The sequence below is a fragment of the Vulpes vulpes genome, chromosome 8 (assembly GCF_048418805.1).
Source record: "Vulpes vulpes isolate BD-2025 chromosome 8, VulVul3, whole genome shotgun sequence".
Lineage (NCBI taxonomy): Eukaryota > Metazoa > Chordata > Mammalia > Carnivora > Canidae > Vulpes > Vulpes vulpes.
In genome coordinates this window covers 16241331-16262586 of record NC_132787.1, presented here as the reverse complement: position 1 = coordinate 16262586, position 21256 = coordinate 16241331, and the positions used below count along the sequence as shown (strand labels likewise).

The 21256-nt window shown below is 37.6% G+C and overlaps 1 protein-coding gene across 3 annotated transcripts in view; it reads left to right on the top strand.

The window, feature by feature from the left end:
• The window catches only part of FGD4 (FYVE, RhoGEF and PH domain containing 4), a 215442-nt gene that overhangs the window by 62440 nt on the left and 131746 nt on the right, over window positions 1-21256 (top strand). The window contains exon 1 of one of the 3 annotated variants that reach the window (XM_072765609.1): window positions 10319-10509. The exons of the other annotated variants lie outside the window; for them this stretch is intronic. Coding sequence (XP_072621710.1) covers window positions 10500-10509 — 10 coding nt within the window. The 5' untranslated portion in view covers window positions 10319-10499. Of the gene's footprint in view, window positions 1-10318; window positions 10510-21256 lie in introns of those variants that run through there. 3 annotated transcript variants of the gene reach the window in all.

Genomic DNA, 21256 nt, shown 5'->3' with positions numbered 1-21256 from the left:
CCCCAGCTGAGTTTGGTGCACACTTCGGTCTAGCATAGTCTATGAGGAACCAATCACCTAAAATTGTTGAGGGCTCAAAAAAAGGAGGCCACATTTACTGACAGCAAAGGATTTGATCTTTGCCTTGATCCATGTCTTACTTTGAGCTTGCTTTTTGCGAAGATGCTAAAATGAGGAATGTTTTAATTTTTGAACCCATCAAGTCCGGTTCCTTTTTATTTCCTCTAAATTCTTTTTTTTTAACTCTCTTTTTTTCCCTAAATATTTTATTTATTATTCATGAGATGCACAGAGAGAAAGAGAGAGAAAGAGAGAGAGAGAGAGGCAGAGACACAAGCAGAGGAAGAGGCAGGCTACATGCAGGAAGCCTGACGTGGGACTCAATCCCGGGAACTCTGGGATCACGCCCTGAGCCAAAGGCAGACGCTTGACCACTGAGCCACCCAGGTGTCCCATATTTCCTCTAAATTCTGCTTGAAAAGGAACCAAATAGTTCCCCTTTTGTTCATTTGACTACTCTCATATTTTATCATAGGCGGCTAACATGAACCAGTTGGTACTTTCAATATTCTTCCTGAAATTCTTGGATCCATGCGTTCATTAGGTGCCCTGTTTTTGTTTTTGTTAAAGATTTTATTTACTTATTTTTGAAAGAGAGAAAAAGAACAAGCACAAGCCAGGGGGGAGGGACAGAGGGAGAAGCAAACTCCCCATTGAGCTGGAGTCTGATGCCAGACTGAATCCCAGGGCACTGGGATCATGCCTTGGGCAGAAGGCAGCTGCTTAACCGACTGAGCTACCCAGGTGTCCCCATTGGGTACCCTTTCTGTTTCCATGTAACTGCATGCTTTGGGTTTGCTAATTATTCTGCTAGCACGTGATGTAGTTTCCCTTTCTTCAGCCACCGGTAACATTTCTTCACTATTTCAGATCTTTATTAACTGTCTCCTCGAGATTCTTCTAACTTCTGACCCCCACCTGGACCCAAATCCAGTATATACTTTAAGTCTTTGTTCCAGCCCCTCTTTTTGAACCAAACTTTATTTTGGTTATCTATTACTGCAGAACAAATCACCCTTAAATTTAGTGGCTTAGGACAGCAACTATTCTTTTGCTCATAACTTTGGGATCTGGCTGGGGTTTGGTAAGGATGGCTCATTTCTGGTCTGCGTGCTGTCTGCTGGGATAGCTTGACTGGGGTTTTAAGATTTATTTCCAAGATAGCTCACTTGTAGGGATGGCAACTTAGTGTTGTCAGCTGTGATTTTAGCTGGAATTGTCAGCTGGGCCTTCATTCTTTTCCATGTAGGACTTTCTCATGCATGTAGCTATTTGGACCTTTTCATAACATGACAGCTGGACTCTGAAAAGGAAATAGAAATTGCCAGGATTCTTAAATATTTAGCTCAGAACTAGTGCAATGTCATTTCTGCTCTTTTCTGTTGGATTCAAGGAGGTGGAGAGAGACCTCTTGGTGTGGGAATAGTAGCTAAGAATTTGTGGCTGTCATTAACCCACTCTAATCTGTTGGGGCTATTTTTCGGTTTTGTTTTTAGTGTTTTTTTTGTTTTGTTTTGTTTTGTTTTTTAGTACTGAAAAGACTCTAAGTTACAAGTTGGTGAAAAGTAGTTGTTTATTGGATAAAGGTTCAAGCTCTGGAAGGAGGTTAAAAGAAACATTTACATATAAAGAACCTCTCAGTATCTGTGGAAATTTTAAATGTATTTCACAGGTGGACCAAAGTCATTTTTTTCAGGTAGAATTAAATTTCTCATTAGCAGAATGTAGTCTTTAGCACCTTTGTTGTAGCAAGATTTGGATGTGACAGGGATGTCTGAATGCATTTATAATTTTAATTGGTCTAAAAACTGAACTGGTTATTTTTAGCAAAGGTTGCCTTATATATTATCAAAGGTAGAGAAATAACCCCCTTCTACATACTTTCCTTCTTTTGATAGGGACTAAATGCTGTTTAGGAACTGTGGACGATGAAAGGCAGACTGGGTGCATTGTAGGAATGTTTGTGGTAAAGGCAGAAGTGTATAATGAGGTGGAAGGTTTTCTACCATTTGGAGCTTTTGTGCGCAGCTGTTTCCAGATTGGTAAGAGAGGACAGAAACGGCAGAAGTGGCCTCTGGTTGTGTTTATTCACCCGAGTCTCGTATTAGGTTTGCTCATACAGGCTAGTGAATGGCTTCCTGAACTTGTAAAATACTTAGGTTAGTAGATTTTTCCCTATCCAAATTGGAGGTGTGCTTAAAAAAAAAAAAATCAAACAGTACTTTATTACAGTAGTGATTCAAGAGTTTAAATATAACTTGTAACTTTACCAAAAGAATCTAGTGTGAAATCTTTGGTCTCTGGTTCCTGTTTTTAGCTTAGAATCTTTTGATTGAAAGCTTTTGGTTTTGGTTATACATTATCTGATAGTACTGATAAGATGTTGTTAAAGATAAAATAACTTGAATATTTTTCTTTAATGTGATCATTTGTAAAAATGTTTAGGGTAGCACTAGTTTCCCTTTCTTTTAATTTTTACTCCCCTACATCTAAGTAGTTGTCAGGCTGACTAATAATGCACTTCCTCCTGTTTCTCCCCCTCTCTCCTTGGTTCTTCTATTTGTTTTTCTTCTTTATTCTCCTCCTACCCTACCAAGTCTGGTGCAGTGACCTATGCAGGAGTGAGATTGTGGATAGTGTGGCTAAGATGACCATGATACATGTATTTTATTCTGTAGAAGAATCCTTCCAGCTGCCAATGTCAAACTTCCCTGGCATAATAATCACGACTATGAGGGACGCCTGGGTGGCTCAGCAGTTAAGCATCTGCCTTCAGCTCAGGGTGTGATCCTGGAGTCCTGAGGTCGAATTCCACATTGGGCTCCCTGCATGGAGCTTGCTTCTCCCTCTGCCTTTGTCTCTGTGTCTCTGTCTCTGTCTCTCTTTCTCTGTCTCTCATGAATAAAGAAGTAAAATCTTAAAAAGAAAGTCACAACCATCAATTTAGCAAATGATGCTCATGCTCTTGGTTTTCAGAAATTGTCTTCCTCTGTTTCTCCATTATAATTCCTTTTGCTTTGGGATATCCTAGGTACTCATCAATCTATCAAGCAATTATTGTATGTGAACTGATAAAGCATTCTAGGAGACATGGAGGTAAGCAGGAAATGGTCACTGTTAATTGCTCCCCAGTTTCTAGTCTTCAGATTCTTCTTTCTCAGTCAGATTTGAAAGCCAGGCATAGTTTTTTGAAGACTTGGATCATACACTTTTAGAATGTTGATAGTCTCTGAATTATTTTGGTACTCTTCTACCTTCACAGCTATACTCATTAATAGGACCTTACTTATTTTAGGGTTTGTACAACCTACTGTGGTCTCACGATTTTGAACTCCGGTTGTTAAGAATGTATTCTTGTGTATTTTTAAAAGTTGTTCATTTCCCTTGGGTGGGTACATAACTTCCTAGTTACCTTAAAGGTATTTTCACTGAATTCTTATTTCTAGGCTAAGTAATTTTAATCTCTTCAAGATTTTCTTTTTTTTTTTAATTTTTTTATTTATTTATATTTATGATAGTCACAGACAGAGAGAGAGAGGCAGAGACACAGGCAGAGGGAGAAGCAGGCTCCATGCACCAGGAGCCCGAAGTGGGATTCGATCCCGGGTCTCCAGGATTGCACCCTGGGCCAAAGGCAGGCGCCAAACCGTTGCGCCACCCAGGGATCCCTCTTCAAGATTTTCTTATATCTCGCTTTTCCCTGCAGCGTTCATGGATTGTCCAAATAGTACATTTACTATTCGACAGAATTTTTTCCTTTTGACCTGCCCTCTCTAGATCTCTAAGCAGCAACATTCAAAAAGTTGTAGAAAAGACTACAACTTAATTTTCAAAAATATAATTCATAAAATAATGTAGGACTTGGAGAGGACCTTTGAAAATATATCATTTAGAGTCCTCCTCTTATTCTTATTGCACATGTAATGCACAGGTTTGATACACAGAAAAAATATAATCAAGAAAGGGAAGAAGTGCTCCATGTAACAGGAGGGTATGTACTCTATCCTCTAAATTTCCAATGTGTCCTGTTTACTGTTTTAATTGCAGAATTACTTGTAATGTCCTTTTATTTCTTTGTAAATTATGGGAAGCCAGTCTTCCAGCAAAATCTGCTTATTTGTCCCAAATGAATATACTTGTGTTTGTGCAACTCTTGATTTTTAATTTTAGTTAGCCCAGAACCCTTTGATTTCCTAAACCGGTTTAGACTATCACATTTTATTTTGGTGACATATATAAGCTATTTCTAGGTCATTGAGTTGCTTTTAAAAGATATATCCACGGGACGCCTGGGTGACTCAGTGGTTGGGCACCTGTCTTCCGCCCAGGACGTGATCCTGGAGACCCGGGATCGAGTCCCACATCAAGCTCTCTGCATGGAGCCTGCTTCTCCCTCTGCCTGTGTCTCTGCCTCTCTCTCTCTGTCTCTCCTGAATAAATAAAATATTTAAAAAATAAATAACAGATATATGCATAAAAAGTACAAAGTGCTGATGAAAGAACTAAAAATAATAAATGGAGAGACATACTGTGTTCATGGATTGAAGACTTTTGATACAATAAAGATGACAGTTCATTCCTGTTAAAATTCTAGTAAGATTTTTATAGGTATAGATAAGATGATTATAAAATTTACATGGTAAGGCAAAGCAACCAAAACAGCTGAAAAAGTTTTGTAAAACAAGCGTAATGTGGGAGAATCACTCTAATTTTAAGACGTTATGTAGCTACGGTAATCAAGACTATCATATTGCCAGAGTGACAAATAGGTCAGTGCAACAGAATTAAGAACCTAGAATTAGCCCCACACAAGCAAAGCCGATTGAATCTTGACAAAGGTGCAAATACAATGTGTCCTTTTTAACAAATGGTGTTAGAGCAATTGGATATCTATGGACCAAAAAAATAAAATAAAATGAACTTCACCTAAACCTTAGACTATATCCATGAATTAACTCAAAATAGGTCATCAATTTAAATATAAAACATAAAACTGTAAAACTTTTTAAAGAAAACCTATGACAGGTGTGCCTGGATAGCTCAGTTGGTTAAGCGTCTACCTTTGGCTCAGGTCATGATTCCAGGGTCCTGGAATTGAGCTGCATGTTAGGCTTCCTGCTTCTCCTTCTCCCTCTACCTGCCCCTCCCCCTGCTTGTGCTCTCTCTCCCTCTCTCTCTGTCAAATGAATAAATACAATCTTAAAAAAAAGAGGAAAACCTATGAGAAAATCTTCTAGACCTAGGACTTACCAAAAAGTTGAGCCATGACACCAAAAGCATAAAAACCATAAAAGAAAAAAAACTGATAATGGGACCTCATCGAAGTTTAAATCTTTTGGCTGTGTGACTGTTAAAAGAGCAAAAAGACAAGCTATAGACTGGGAAAAAAATATTTGAGAACTGTATATTTGACAACAGACTCTATTTAGAATATATAAAGGACTCTTAAAACTGAACAGTTAAAAAAAAAAGAAAAAAGAAAAAGAAAAACCCTAACAACCTAATTTAAAAATGAGCAAGCATCATAAAGATATACAGATAACAAAAATAAGTCCATGTGGACACTCATCATCCAATCTAGCAGTCATACTTCTTTGCATTCATCCCAGAGAAATGAAAATTTAGATCCCACACTAAGACCTGTACACAAATGTTCATAGCAGTTTTACTTGTAATTGCCAGAAACTGTAAACAATTTAATGTTCATTAACCTATGAATAGCTGAACTCACTGTAGTACAACCATACTATGGAACTCTACCTAGCAATAGAAAAGGAAGGGACAAAAAAAAAAAAAAAAAGGAAGGGACCCTTGATACATACAAGCACTTGAAAGGGCCTCAGGGGCATTATGCTGAGTGAAAAAAGCCAATCTCAGAGTCACGGGTCACATATTGTGTGATACCACTTTTAGAGTGTCCTGTAAATGACAACATGATAGAAATAGAGAACAGAGTAGTGGCTTCCAGGGATTAGGGACAGTGAAGAGAAAAGTATCGATGTCTAGAAATGGGTAGCATGAGGGAGTTCTTACTGATGCTGGAATCCTTCAGTGTCATGACTGGTTGTGTTTACACAGGTCTATACAAGTGATAAAATGGCATAGAACTAAACACACACATTGTGCCAATGTCAATTTCCTGGTTTTGATATTGTACTATAGTTACATAATATGGTGTAATCAATCATTTGGGGAAACTGGACCTCTCTGTACTATTTTTGCAATTTCCTGAGTCTATAATTAATTCAGAATAAAAATTTTTTTAAAAAGACACCCGACGGGATCCTTGGGTGGCTCAGTGTTTTAGCACCTGCCTTCGGCTGGCCAAATGGCATGATCCTGGAGTCCCGGGATCGAGTCCCACATCAGGCTCCCTGCTTGGAGCCTGCTTCTCCCTCTGCCTGTGTCTCTGCCTCTCTCTCTGTCTCTCATGAATAAATAAATAAAATCTTAAAAAAAAAAAAAAAGACACCCAAACCTGAGACCTATGTCCATTAGCCACTAGTTCCTTTTAAAGTTTAGATTAACTAAAATAAAATGAATTTTAGTTCCCTGGTCACACAAGCCATGTTTCAAGTGCTCATGTGAATGCACAAATGGAGAACATTTTCATCACCATAGAAATTGAACTGACAGTGCCAGTTTAGACAAGCTCCTTAGCAGTGCTGATTGCCATATGTGTGGGTACCAACACATTTCTTAGAGAACTGTCTTAAATTTATAAATCAAAAGCTAATGGTCTGTACCAATAAAATTTAAATAGAAGAAATGGATTTAACATGACACTTTTTGTTATACTTTTTGAGGCTGTCTTCCATATCTTTTTTTTTTGTCTTCCATATCTTAATAAGGAAAAGAAACTTTCTTCATGTTCGAAATAGGAGTAAGTTTTTTTTTTCCCTTATCTGCCAAGCAGTTATAGTTTCTTTCCATAATCGCAATACAGAATATATAGGAAATGAGCAAATTAGAGGGGAGGGACAAGTAGGGAAAAGAGATTGCCAAAAAAAGTATTTTGAATATCCCATACTTCGTTATTTTTTGTTTCTTAATGACCAGCTTACCAATGGTAGCTTTACCATTGCAGAGGAAGCGTGGTTTAGCAACCAGACCTTAGACCAGAATTATATTTCTGGCTCAAAGTGACCTTGAGCAAGTGACAGTTGTGTACTCTTCTCATTCTCATAACCAACAAGCAACCTAAGCTAAATCAGCTATATTGCTGATTGCAGCTATGGGGGGAATATACAAAAGTAGGATCATTTGTCAAGCTATTGGCTTACAAGTAGATTAAATACAAAGTTTTGAGGAATCAAAAGGTCATGTGGAGTAGAAAGCAGAAGTTTACCAGGTATAAACAGTTTTAGGTTTTGAGTTTGGAGTTAAATACAAGAAAACTCAAGGTGAAAGTTTTTCTTCTCCCATCCAAGGTTAATAACTTTGAGAAAGCTTTGAGAGACAAAGCAGATATTTTGGATTTTAGAGACCAGGTTTTGAAGTTCCATAGTGCAGGGTTTGAATCACAGCTCTGCCACTTAGTCTCTGAGAAAGCTGCCAAACTTGAGTTCTTACTTTCACCGAAAATAAAATGGGAGCTATAATGATGCCTCTTTGTAAGGGTGGTCATGAGAAGGATACAGAGTATATAGCTATAGTTACTAATAATTTTATCAAGTCATGGAACAGACTGATGATGTTAGGAACAGATAAATAGCTTTGTTTACTTTCCTTTTCTAACAATTTTTAGCCCCATAACATTTTGAGGATAGGGTCCTAATTTTAGCTTTGTAACAGATTGATTAATATCATGGTTTATAAAGCTATTCCCAAATGTAATTAATGTATATAGTAGTATGACTAAATTCATTAGATCACTTATTTGGAGCCAAGACAAATAAATCTGTTTTTATAAAATCTAGGAGCCTAAACTCCAAGTAGCAAACTGAAAAAAAACCTCATAAATTAAAAAAAACTCATAAATTTATGAGAGAAATGTTATTTCAGTGTAATTTTTGCAACCCATTTCTGCAACCATAGCCACATAGTATCTGAATGAACAGTGATGAAGAGGCTTAATTTTAAAGACAAAAATCTACAATGTACAGAGTCACGTTAGAAAATATTTTATTATGAATTTTCTTTGCTTACTACACTGCATAAAACAGTGAAAAAGAGGTCAAGATTGTGAGCCAACATGCTCATTAAGGTCCTTCTGGTCCTAGTACTCTGTAGCGGAGAAGGACAGTTGCAGTTTTAGCTAATAGTTTACTGGCATGTGATCAGTTTGAAGGGAACCAAAAATGCTGACATCCTCATCTGACTTCATCACTGAAGCCTGAGTACATATAGCAGCACTTCCTGTGTAAAACTTACCCTGACTCTGCCGAGGACACCCCAGCCCTCAGCTGATGTGGGTTGGAGTGGTAGCTTGGATTGGTGAAGCCCTCAGTTAGGTGGATACCTCCGCACTATGTGAACATGCCATGACTGTTTACTTTACCTTTCACTTCATAGAGTTCAGCTTTCAAAGTTGATAATAGCATTCATCAATAGCAAGAAATTGTTGCAGGTGGATTACTAGCTCTTAAAATCACCACTCCTTGAAAATCTTATACAAGATAACAGCATGTTTAAGAACTAATTTAGAAATATAATGCTAGGGCAGCCCTGGTGGCACAGTGGTTTAGCGCCGCCTGCAGCTCAGGGCATGATCCTGGAGATCCGGGATCAAGTCCCACGTCAGGCTCTCTGTATGGAGCCTGCTTCTTCCTCTGCCTGTGTCTCTGCCTCTCATTCTCTCTCTGTGTTTCTATGAATAAATAAACAAAAATCTTAAAAAAAAAAAAAGAAATATAATGCTATGGCAATGTCCACAATAGCCAAACTGTGGAAGGAGCCTCAGTGTCCATCGAAAGATGAGTGGATAAAGAAGATGTGGTTTATGTATACCATGGAATATTACTCAGCCATTAGAAACAACAAATACCCACCATTTGCTTCGATGTGGATGGAACTGGAGGGTATTATGCTGAGTGAAATAAGTCAATCGGAGAAGGACAAACATTATATAGTCTCATTCATTTGGGGAATATAAAAATTAGTGAAAGAGAATAAAGGGGAAAGGAGAGAAAATGAGTGTGAAATATTAGAGAGGGGGACAGAACATGAGAGACTCCTAACTCTGGGAAACGAACTAGGGGTGGTGGAAGGGGAGGTGGGCCGGGGGGTGGGGGTGACTGGGTGAAGGGCACTGAGGGAGACACTTGATGGTATGAGCACTGGGTGTTATTCTATGTTGGCAAATTGAACACCAATAAAATATAAATTTATAAAAAATATAATGCTATGGAAATTATACTGAAAAAAATCTATTGGAAGATCTGGAATGTATATACCTTGTCTTCCATATATACTAATATATGTATGGCCTGTTTTCTCATCCATACAATGGGAGGATTTCTAAATTTCTAAGACTTTATGCTTTTAGTGAGTTTCTCCAAGTAGCTCCCTCCATACTTCCACTGGTTGATTCATAAGCTACATTAAATGCGTTTTCTATCCATCAAAATTTCCTCAAGTATTGTCAGGTTCTTTAAGGTAATGTGCTATTTGTCATTCAGAAACATAGTAATTTGAAGAAGTAATATAGCAAAAGTGAACTGAGTCTCAGTATTAGAGTTTGATTCTGACGACATCTAAATATCACATGAAAGTTAGCCTTTGGATTATTATGTAAATGCTGAGTCCACGTGATGATAAACCATTAGGTGCTTTGAAAAGTCTGTGACTAAAGCATTAACTTTAATCAGTAATTTTCTTTGATAAGCATGGCAAGGATGAGAAATTTGCTCATTGGTACCTTTCCTCCTTTAAAATCCTGATGTCTTTATAAAGTTATTTGGCATTGTTAGGTAACCTAGGAAGGAAATAGAAGGTCCTTTTGCTTGGGAGACAGAAAGTGTAAACACTATTTCACTGCATTTCGCTATTTAACATTTCTTATGACTATCTGGTCATATATGGTGCAAAAAATCATAAAGCCCTTTAAAACCTATTTTTAAAAGATAGTTTGTTATAAATCTGAAGGCTGTAATTATAGTAAAATCACATGCAACAGACCCCATCCTTCCTATTCCACCCGAGTATTAGAGCTTTCTCACTGCATTTTGAAATACCTTCATGGAATTTTGAAATGCTGTGCTTGCGTAGATCTTTGAGGCTCCATCAGTTCTAGAAGAGTTACAAAACCTAGCTCTGCACTTCCCATTAGTTACTCACCATGTCCGACAGAGATGTATGCGTGTCTGGTGTCTAAGTGCAGACTTGTAGGTTTTACCCATAAGTCAGAGATCCAAATAATTCCTCCACAAGCAGGAAATAAGTATGATTAATCAGAAGAGTAAAAGGCACTGCTGGATGTTGTTGGAAAGAAATCCTCTATGGGGGGCTGTGAGTATTGTTATTTTTGCAATTTCTATTTCTGAAATATCTCAGGTTAAGGACATTTGAAACTTGTGAATATACAAAGTATATGGGCAGATGAAGTAACTGCCACCTGTCTTTTTGATTACTACTAAATCATAAGTAATTTCTATCACTACTGAAATTATCATGGCTCTTGTTTAGAATGATTTCATGGTGTGGTTTTATTTTTTTTTAATTTTTTATTTTTTAAAAGATTTTATTTATTTATTCATGACAGAGAGAGAGAGAGAGAGGCAGAGACACAGGCAGAGGGAGAAGCAGGCCCTATGGAGGGAGCCCAATGAGGGACTTGATCCCAGGATTCCAGGATCATGCCTTGGGCTGAAGGCGGCGCTAAACCGCAGGGCCACCCGGGTTGCCCATTGTGGTGTTGTTTTGGGACGAAGGTGTACTTTTTCTTTTTTTTATGGTCCATGTATGATACCTTGAGGTAATGGCTTTCTCCCTGGGATTCATAGCAAGCACAGCAGTGTTCTCTGAGAATGGTGAACATGAGCTGTGCTTTTAGTGAAACTGTGGACCTTTCTTATCAGACTTTTTATTATAACCTCTTACCATCTACTTCTAATTTACATTTCTTTCTTTTTTCTGTTTCTGATACATAAAAGCTATACTCTAATCAATTTCTTAGAACTTGTTTGTATACTTAATATTCTCTTAGTCATCAGTTATTTGGGGATAAAATTCCCTCTACTTTTAAAACATTAGCAAGATACATTGGTAATGGGCAGCGTAAAGATTTCTTGAAATTACATACTAGAATCTGAAGTCTAGTTGACTAGACCTCTATCATTGTGGCTGTAATGTTCTCATGGTCTTCTGTATTTAACTGTAAAGCCTACTGAATGTCTTTATTCAGAAAAACAATTTTAAACAGATTTTTCTTGATTAGTAAGGGGAAAGAAAATAAACATCAAGGTGTAACTAACATTTTGATGTATATTTCCTCTTTGTTGAGATCCTATTTTATGTGGATTTTTTTTATCATGCTTCTCTTCCGCATAGCATTAAATTTTTTCTTGTTACTAAAAATTCTTAGTGAAAATTCAATAGCTATATGATTCTGTTAAACAATAGTACTTTAATTTAGTTAACATGTCCTCTATTATTGGATATTTACATTTTTTCAAGATTTTGGATTAAAAATAACTATGAGAACACTATTATTTTAAAGACTATCTTGCAAAGTACCTGGGAAGGGGGAAAATCCCATTGTACTTATATTCTTGACTTATCATATAGCCTGATCTTAGAATTTTAAGGACAAACATTGAATTAGGATTTTAAACAAATGGGTGCTATATTGGTTTAGATTTATGGATCTCACATTTTTTAAAACTTTTGCTTCTGTGTGGCAGATAGCCTATGTGCTAGCTTTTCAAATGTGGATAAAATTGTTTTCCTTAGACAAACTGGAGTGGAATCTGTAGAACTTTAGGAAATAAATGGATCATTGAAGAAAACTGAAAGAGGACTTCCCTAACTAAGATTGGTTCTTCTATGCACAACCTCATGTGAATGGAAAACTAGATCCATGCAACAAAATAAATCAAGCACGTGCTGTGAAAATTTAGTGCTTGCAAAACACAGATTCACAAGGCTTTGGCCAAAGTTTTTCTTTGTTTCATTAGGTTAAAAATGGCCTAGGATTCTCCCAGTAATTCAACCATTAAAGAAAGACAAAGTTTCTTGTTCTTCATTCCTATTGTATAGAGCCCCTGTGTTGCTGACTTGCACCAAGGTGGAGACTGACCTTTCTTATGGATTAAATGGAACTGAGTTTAGAGTACTTTGAATTATTCATATTCTTAAGTGTATCTTATTTTTTAAATAAATAGGCCAAGGGATGCCTGGATGGCTCAGTGGTTGAGTGTCTGCCTTCGGTTCAGGGTCTGATCCCAGGGTTCTGGGATCAAGACCTGCATCAGGCTTCTCCCTCTGCCTATGTCTCTGCCTCTTTCTGTGTGTCTCTCATGAATAAATGAATAAAATTATAAAAAAAAATAAGAATAAAATGTGATAGGCCTGATAAGTGTTAATAGAATAGAACGAGCTAGAGTAATAGGTGTATACAGTCAAAATACGAAATATTGGAGCCTTACTCTTCAAAGAACTATTTTGGATCAGAGAACTTGATTTCAAGATTTCAGGAGATTTATTTTTTTTTCTTTGCCCTGCCTCTGCCTTCCCCTTACTAGTTTAGATGGCAATATAAGTTAATATCCTGACTTTCCTTTATAAATGAATAAAAATTTTAATGAATGTGTATTATACTTAGTCATTTCTCCTAATATTTATTATAACTTTAAAATTTAGGATCCATTGCTACTAAATACCAGATCTTACACACACGCACACACACACATTTTACATTAAAAAGAAGTCAAAGTAAGGGACGCCTGGGTGGCTCAGTGGTTGAGCATCTGTCTTTGGCTTAGGTCGTGATCCTGGAGTCCTGAGATCCAGTCCTGTATTAGGCTCCCCACGGGGAGCCTGCTTCTCCCTCTGCCTGTATCTCTGTCTCTTTCTCTGTGTCTCTCATGAATAAATAAATATAATCTTTAAAAAATAATTTAAAAAAATAAATAATAATAAAAAAGTCAAAGTGAGATTTATTGTTTTATTCTTCAATGACAGGTATGAATAGATTTATTTTTAAGACTAAGGGAGGCTCAGAATTAGGCCAAAAACCATGGTAGGACTAAGGGATGTTTGTCCCTATTTTCATTCTTTTGTTTTTCAGGCATCCTAACCTGAATATGCTTCTCTTCAGAGTATGCATAGTGTTTTAAGGATAAACTTTGTAACTGAACCAGTTAGACTCCTGACCAGTTTATGCACTTGTTGGCATTTCTCCTGCCTATTTGTTTGATCTTTCCAACTCATTTGATCCTCTGGCATTAGAGCTGACAGCTGCAATTGCATATGGGTTCGTAAAGTAGCTGAGTAATAAAATGCCATGACCTGGTTCCTGTATAGTTTCACTGATGACTGAACTGGCAACTTAGAAATGCTACAGATTGCTTTGTTAGGTCAGGTGGAACATTATCTTCACAGAGAGTTTATGTATAAAAAAAGACTGGTATTGATCCTGAGTGATAGAAGTTCCAGCTCCTAAATCCTAGTCTTACTGTTTACTGAGCACCTATTAGACATAGTGCTTTGTGTTATATGCATATTACTTCTTGTCCTTAGAATAATCTTGTAAGAGAGGTGACATGACCCTATTTTTCAGATGGAGAAAGCAGATTTTTGGGGTTATATACTCATATCTATATATTTAGTATTAGATGGTAAATAGCAGAACTGAAACTCATGTCCAAGATCATTCATTTCCAAAGCTTGTGGCCAATCCATTATGCACTGTAGCAGTGATTTTGTTCATTGTGAATAGTAGTTTATTTCCATGTTGCCATTGATGGACATTGGCCATTATTGCTGAAAGGTGCTATGGACATTTTGTACATGTCTTTGGTGGAATTATTAGGCCATAGGGTATGCATTTGTTCAGCTTTAGTAGGTATTAGCCTAAAAGTTTTCTTTTAGGTGTAGTGTGTGAAAATCCTAGTTATTTCATTTCCTTGCCAATACTTTCTGCTAGTTTTAAAAAATTTTAGCTATGTGGCAGGTGTCTAGCAGTGTTACTTTGTGATTTTAATTTACATATCTGATGAGTAATGATTTTTATGTGCTTACTGGGAATCTTCTTTTGTAAAGTTCCCAATCAAGACTTTTGCCCATTAAAAAAAATCAGATTGTCTTTTTGTCTCAGTTTTTTATGTATTCTGGATACTAGTTCTTTGAAGTAATGATTTGTTTTTCCTGTAATGCTTTCTTTTTATATTTAGTGGTATCCTTTCATGAACAATGTCCAATTTCAGTGTAATCCTTTAAAGTTAGATCTCTGTGTTCTGTGTTCTTTTTTAAAAACTTTGCCTATCTCAAGGTGGTAAAGATGTTTTCATATAGTATTTCTAGAAACTTATTATTTATAATTTTTTTACCCTTAGGTCTATAATTAATCTAAAATTGGGATTTTGTAAAAGATGTGTAATAGGGGTCAAGATTTATTTTTAGTGCCACATGGATCTCATATGGATTTAGTACCATTTACTGAAAACATTGTTCTTTGCCCACTGTATCTCAGTGGCATTTTTGTTGTACAGTTTTAACTGAGAATTCTGACATTTCCAGAATCCAAACCATCTCAAATTCTTTTCGTTGTTTTCCTTAAATTGCCTCGTGTATGGACCATGTTTTCTATTTCATCATATCTCACCTAATATAGTGGTCTATATACATTGTAGGAAATAGTAGAATTTAACAGTCATGGAAAGGTTTTTATTAATGGAATGGCAGCCACTGGGGTATACATTACTGCAGGGAAAGGAAAAGGAAGTGGCTTTGCATTGCCTGGTGGGAGCAGTATATGTATTTTCGAGGCAAAGTCTTCATAGCTCCACTTTTCCCATAAATTTCTTTACACTGAAAATAATGGAGATTTGGATGATAGTTTTCACTGAATCAAAAGCAAGTATCAAAGGAATCATTCATTGAAGACTCAATTCTTTAGCTGTACTCTCTAATGGGTTCCATATGTGCTCAATAAACCTACATGTTCAGCATAATGGGGAACTTTTCCTCCCTCATTTGTTTTGTTTCATTGCTTTTTAATTTGATTTTTAAGTAAGCACTTCAAGCATTCCATTAAAGACTTTTGGTTCTGGCCATGATGGAATAATTGGGATTGGGATACTTTTCTGCCATAAAAAACTATAAAACTGGAAAAATATATGCAGCTTTATATGCTCATATTAGAAAAGAAGTTTTAGAATCAGTGATCTGAGCTTCTATTTGAATAATTAGAAAATGAAATTAAAAAAAAAGAAAATGAAATTAAACTGAAGGTAAATAGAAGGAAAGGCATAATAGAAGTTTTAGAATCAGTGATCTGAGCTTCTATTTGAATAATTAGAAAATGAAATTAAACTGAAGGTAAATAGAAGGAAAGGCATAATAGACATAGAAGTGAAAAATATGCAATAGAGAACAGACAATAGAGAAAATGTTTACTTGAAATATAAGATTGATAAATGCCTGTTGAGACTGATCAAGAATGAAAAACTCCTAATATCAGGATTCTTACAAATATTAAAATGATAATGAGTGGTTATTATGAACAACTTAGATGTAATAGACAAATTTCTCTGAAGACAAACTGGCAGGGGTTAGGGGGGCACCTGGGTGGCTCAGTCAGTTGAGCAACTCTTGATTTCTATTCAGGTTATGATCTCAAGGTCCTGGGATTGAGCCCTGTATTGGGCTCTTTCCTCAGCAAGGAGTTTGCTTGAGATTCTCTTTCTCTCCGCTCCCCCCCCCCCTTTTGCTCTCAGTCTCTCTCTAAAATAGATAGATCTTTTTTTAAAAAATGGAAATTAGAGGGGATCCCTGGGTAGCTCAGTGGTTTGGCACCTGCCTTCAGCCCAGGGCATGATCCTGGAGTCCCGGGATCAAGCTCCTTGCGTGGAGCCTGCTTCTCCCTCTGCCTGTTTCTCTGTCTCTCATTCTCTCTCTCTCTCTCTCTGTCTCTCATGAATAAATGAATAAAATCTTTTTTAAAAAACGGAAATTAGAAGATACTTTTTTTTTTTTAAAGCAAAGACAAGCTAAGGAAACAAATTGTGAAGAAATAGAAATTTGAGTAGTCCTACAATCTACTAAGGAAATTGAATGGGCAATTGAAAATTTTCTACCAAAGAATGCCATGATTCTGCTGGACACAAGAACCACCGTGTTAGGCTGTGAGATCTATGAGGGCAAGGAATAACTTCCAAAGCTCTTTGTTATTTGCATGTGACATAGCATTCTTGGTAAATATTTGTTAAATAGTATTGATTGTATAACATGGTACCAAGTAGAGAAGTTTCTTCCCTTGAGAAACCTAACAATTTTTTACCTTCTTTCTTTGGTAAGGAATTTTTGATCTTCTCGTTCATTTCAGAAAATGTATACACCCTACTGAAATGAGAGCACTTTAATTTCTCGTTTTTGTGAAACTATATGCAATTAGAAAGGCCTCCTTGGCTAAATATATAAATCATGGGGGGGTATAAGTGTGGGCTTATATTGCTCCCTGACATGGTGCTTTAACATAAACCATAAATCTTGCAGTCTTATGAGTTAAACCAAAAGTAACATTGATCCTCTTCCTAGCAATGGCAATTAGGAATGTGACAGGGGAGGGGGGGAGGTGCAAGGACAATGTGTGTGTGTTTCCTGGCATTACAGTTCTCTTAACACTGTGTTAGTCATTTTTTAAAAAGACTTTATTTACTTATTTGGAGAATGAGGGAGAGGGACAGATGGGGAGAGAGAATCAATGAGGAGCCTCATGTGGGGCTCCATCTCATGACCCTGAGATCATGACCTGAGCAGAGATTAAGAGCTGGAGGCTTAACCTACTGAGCCACCCAGGTGCCCCTGTGTTGCCCATTTTCTAAAAATTTTATTTATTTATTCATGAGAGATACACACAGAAAGAGAGGCAGAGACAGGCTCCATGCAGGGAGCCCCACGTGGGACTCGATCCTGGGTCTCTCGGATCACACCCTGGGCTGAAGGCAGGCACTAAACCGCTGAGCCACCCAGGGATCCCTGTGTTGCCCATTTTTAAAGAAAGGATCAAATTGTAACACTCCAATTGCTGCTTAAAATTCATGAGTTTTGCCTCGCATGGGGCATTATTCAGCTAACATTTGAAAAATCCTCCAAAGCGAACAGCATTTAGGAGGCTATTAGAAACCTTATTAAAAAGTCAGATAGCAACTCTGCACAATAAACTAGCTTAACCTGCAGGAGAAAATGGTATATCAGCTGAAAATAAGTCTCCTTTGAGTCAGGTGACAACTCTTCTTCGGTGGAAAGTTTTGCTTATTTAAAGAAACTTGAAATGACTGTACTGATATTTATTGGACTGTCACAGAAATGATGTTCCTTAGCAGAACCAACCACTGTAATATGTTAAATAGCTTAATTACATATCAAAGTCACCTCTTTTTTAAAGATTTTATTTATTTATTTGAGAGAGGGCACAAGAGGGGTAGGGAGGAGAGAGAATCTCTGGCAGACTCCGCACTGAGCACAGAGCCCAATTGGGGGCTCAGTCCCACAACCCTGCGATCATGACCTGAGTGCAAATCAAGAGTTAGAGGCTTAACCAACTGAACCACTCAAGTGCCCCATAAAGTCACCTTTTAAACCCCATCAACATTGACATAATTGAGAAAAAAATGAAGCAAACTATTCTTTTGAAATTAGTTCATAAAATTTCTTAAAGAGCTCAATGTTTAGAAAAATCCCAATCCTGATATATATTATGCAAAAATGTTAAAGAAAATGCATCAAAATATTGATCATGATTATATCTACATTATTGCTTTATAGGTGATTTTAATTTTCCTTTATTTCTATAATTTCTTTGTAAAAACGTGTGCTTTTTAGTCATTAAGATATTTTTATTGTTTAGTAGAAACATTTGCAAAAGTTAACTAAGAGATTTTCTCAGAGTGAGTAGCTGTACTTCAGGGGAGGAGGGGTTGCCTGGCTCAGTCATAAAGCAGGCAACACTTTTTTAAAAAGATTTTATTTATTTATTTATTTGACAGAGAGAGAGAAAGAGAGAGAGAGCGCACGTGCATGGGCAGAGAGAGGGAAAAGGAGAGGGAGAAGCAGACTCTCTCCATTGAGCAGGGAGCCAGATGACGCAGGGCCCCATCCTAGGACCCAGGGATCATGATCTGAGCTGAAGGCAGAAGCTTAACAAACTGAGCTACCCAGGCACCCTGAGCGTGTGCCTTTTGATCTCAAGGTCTTGAGTTCAAGCCTCATATTGGGTATGAGCCTACTTTAAAAAATAGTTGTACTTCCTATTGCAATATACTTATAAGTAGGTTAACATAGTATATATCTGAAATTGCTGTGGTTTGTAGTAAGTAAAGATAAAGCAGGGTATATAATACACTGTTTATGTAAAAATAAGGCATTTGTGATGTATACGTCTATATAGGTATATGAATGTGTAGGCAAGAGTTTGGAACAAATACTCCCAAGATCTTAATCAGTGGTTATCCCCCGGTAGTAGGAGTAAGCCGCTTAATTGCCTTTTGCTTATTTCTCTTATAATCTTTTTATTTATTAATACTTTTGGAACAGACATTCATTACTAGTTCATAAAGTTTGTTAAAATGCAAGCATAAAACTGCTGCTGCCCTAAGCACAGGTAGCCCTGCTCTCCAGTGACAAGGCAGTGAAGGTGGAGACCTATGAAGAGAATATAACTGGATGCCTATGAACTAACCAACTGTTTTAGACTCCCACGTTGGCTGCCTCTACTGTTTTCAAGAGGAAAACCCCATAGTGTGGTCACACTGGAATGGTGTTAGGGTTTAGAAGACTGCCAGGTTTAGGTCGTGAGGTAAAGTCTGGGTCCTAGCCAGAGAGAATGGAGATCTGGTATCAAAGTCGCCAGGCACTGTCCAGCCACCCTGTAGGAGAGCAAAGAAATAGGAAAGTGCCAAAGGAAAGTTAAAAAACATTTCACTTGATTTACAATTTTGCTAAGGCAGATACCTCTTTTTTGCCTTTCCCTCAGAAAGCATCTAGAATATTTGTGACCTCTGTAGGATCCCATATTATCTCCTGGGCTACCAACCTTCTTCCCTTTGAGCCCTACACTCTTGTCATAGAGAAAGTGTGGTGTCCTGATGAGTCAAGTTCATTAGTCCTAGACACAGGCTTCCTGCCTGCTTGTTCAAGACTTGCGAACATACTTGCTGCTTGACTTGCTTCAGAAACTTGTCACTTCCACTCGCATTCGCTCAGATGTGTCGGTGACCTGGCTCCATGGTCACTTCCCGCAGAGGTTACAGTGGTGTAGCCCGTGTTTACATTGTCTTCATTCATTCCCTACCATTTTTTTCTTTTTATTAGTTCTTTCAACAGATTTAATGAGCACCTACTTTGGGCCAGACATTGGGGATTCCTTAGTAAACAAGGCAAAGCTCCCTTATTCATGGAGCCCACCTTCTAGGGTGGGAGCCAGAAAATAAGTGGAAAGAACAACATTTAATGTTGGGCAGTGATAAGTGCCATTAAATAACAAAGAGACCAAGGTGCTAGGATAGGAGGAAAGTCAAAAAAGATGGGGTTGTGAGGAAGCTAAGAGTCACCTGAAGAAGTGGCACCTAAGTGCAGACTTTTTGAAGTATATATTGAAGCAAGAGAAAAATCTGTAGAAATGTTCTAGGCAGAGGGAACTGCAAGTGCCGAAGACCTGAAACAGGGGTGAGGTTTGGCACCAGAGCTTGGTAGGGAAGTGTTTAAATTCCTCTACAACTGTTCCCCAGACTAGCTTATGAGGGCTGGGAAGATCTTTACTTTGACCCACCTCCAGCTGTATGCTCAGTACGATATCATTTTCCTTGTTCTCTTACAGCTAGAGATTAAAAGCTTCTAATCTAAAAAAAAAAAAAAGCTTCTAATCTGTCAGTGGAGTTCCATGTTTGAACTGATAACTACATATTTTGCCAATGAATTGCTGTGTAATATCTAAACATTTACTCGTGATGTGTTTTGTGAATGTTTAGTCATTGAACATTTATTGATCTTACCTGATTACTTACACGTGACCGAGGAGGGAGAAGATAGAGAAGGAGTGGCTGGAGAAAGTCTTAGAGAACCAGGAGAGTTGATTGGGAGGCGGCACAAGAGGAAGGAATGTCAAAGGAGCACAAGGTCAGCAGAGTCAGAGGCCCCCCGGGGAAATCCAGGGATACAGGAACTGCAGTGAACTGTGGGTTTGGCAACTGGAATGTCCCTGTCCCTGCTAGTCTATGGGAGCAGTGTCAGGTGCGTGTTGGTCAGACAGGTGAGCTGAGGAGGTGGAGGCAGTGATCATATAGTTCCCACCTTGGGAGAAGTATGAATGAGAAAGGAGGGAACAAGATTAGAGAGCTTGACAAGAATATGAATGGAGCAAAGAGGGGTTTTGTTTTTTTACCTTAAAGGAAACTTCAGTGTTTTATTTATTTATTTATTTATTTATTTTCCATGACAGGAAGTCATCCTTTGCTATTCTTGGCTCACAAAGTAAACAGTTGTTTGTGCATGTGTGTGTGGCCCTTCACCACACTTTTAAACATGTTTGAGACTTCTTACAGCTGTATAGTTTTCCAGGTATTCAAAGAGAGTTCACCTATGTGATCTTGATCTTCTTGAGAGGAAGGTACCAAATATTACGCCTGTTTCTTAGATGCAAGTCACAAAGCTCAGGTTGTAGCTCAGAAGTCACCCCACTAATACATTTTGGGGGCAAGAAATTTTATCAGTATATCCCATCCTGCCCAGAGTTTAGTAGTCTATATTCACAGCATTCACTAACCATGATTTGCCCCTCTCTTCAACCGGTTATTCTCTGGTTACCTCAGAAAAGAACCCAGGGCATTTAGATACAATTTACAGTGCAGATGAAGAAGCTTTTCAGAATACACCATTATGTCCCTCTTGCCACACACCATTCTTGCCCACGTGTGCATCCTCATATATAGCGCCCCCCCCCCCATACACACACCCTCCTGCCACATACAGAACAAACATACACCTTCAAATGTTCACAACTGAGTATACCTCAGTCCTAGTCTTAAAAGTTCTTGCT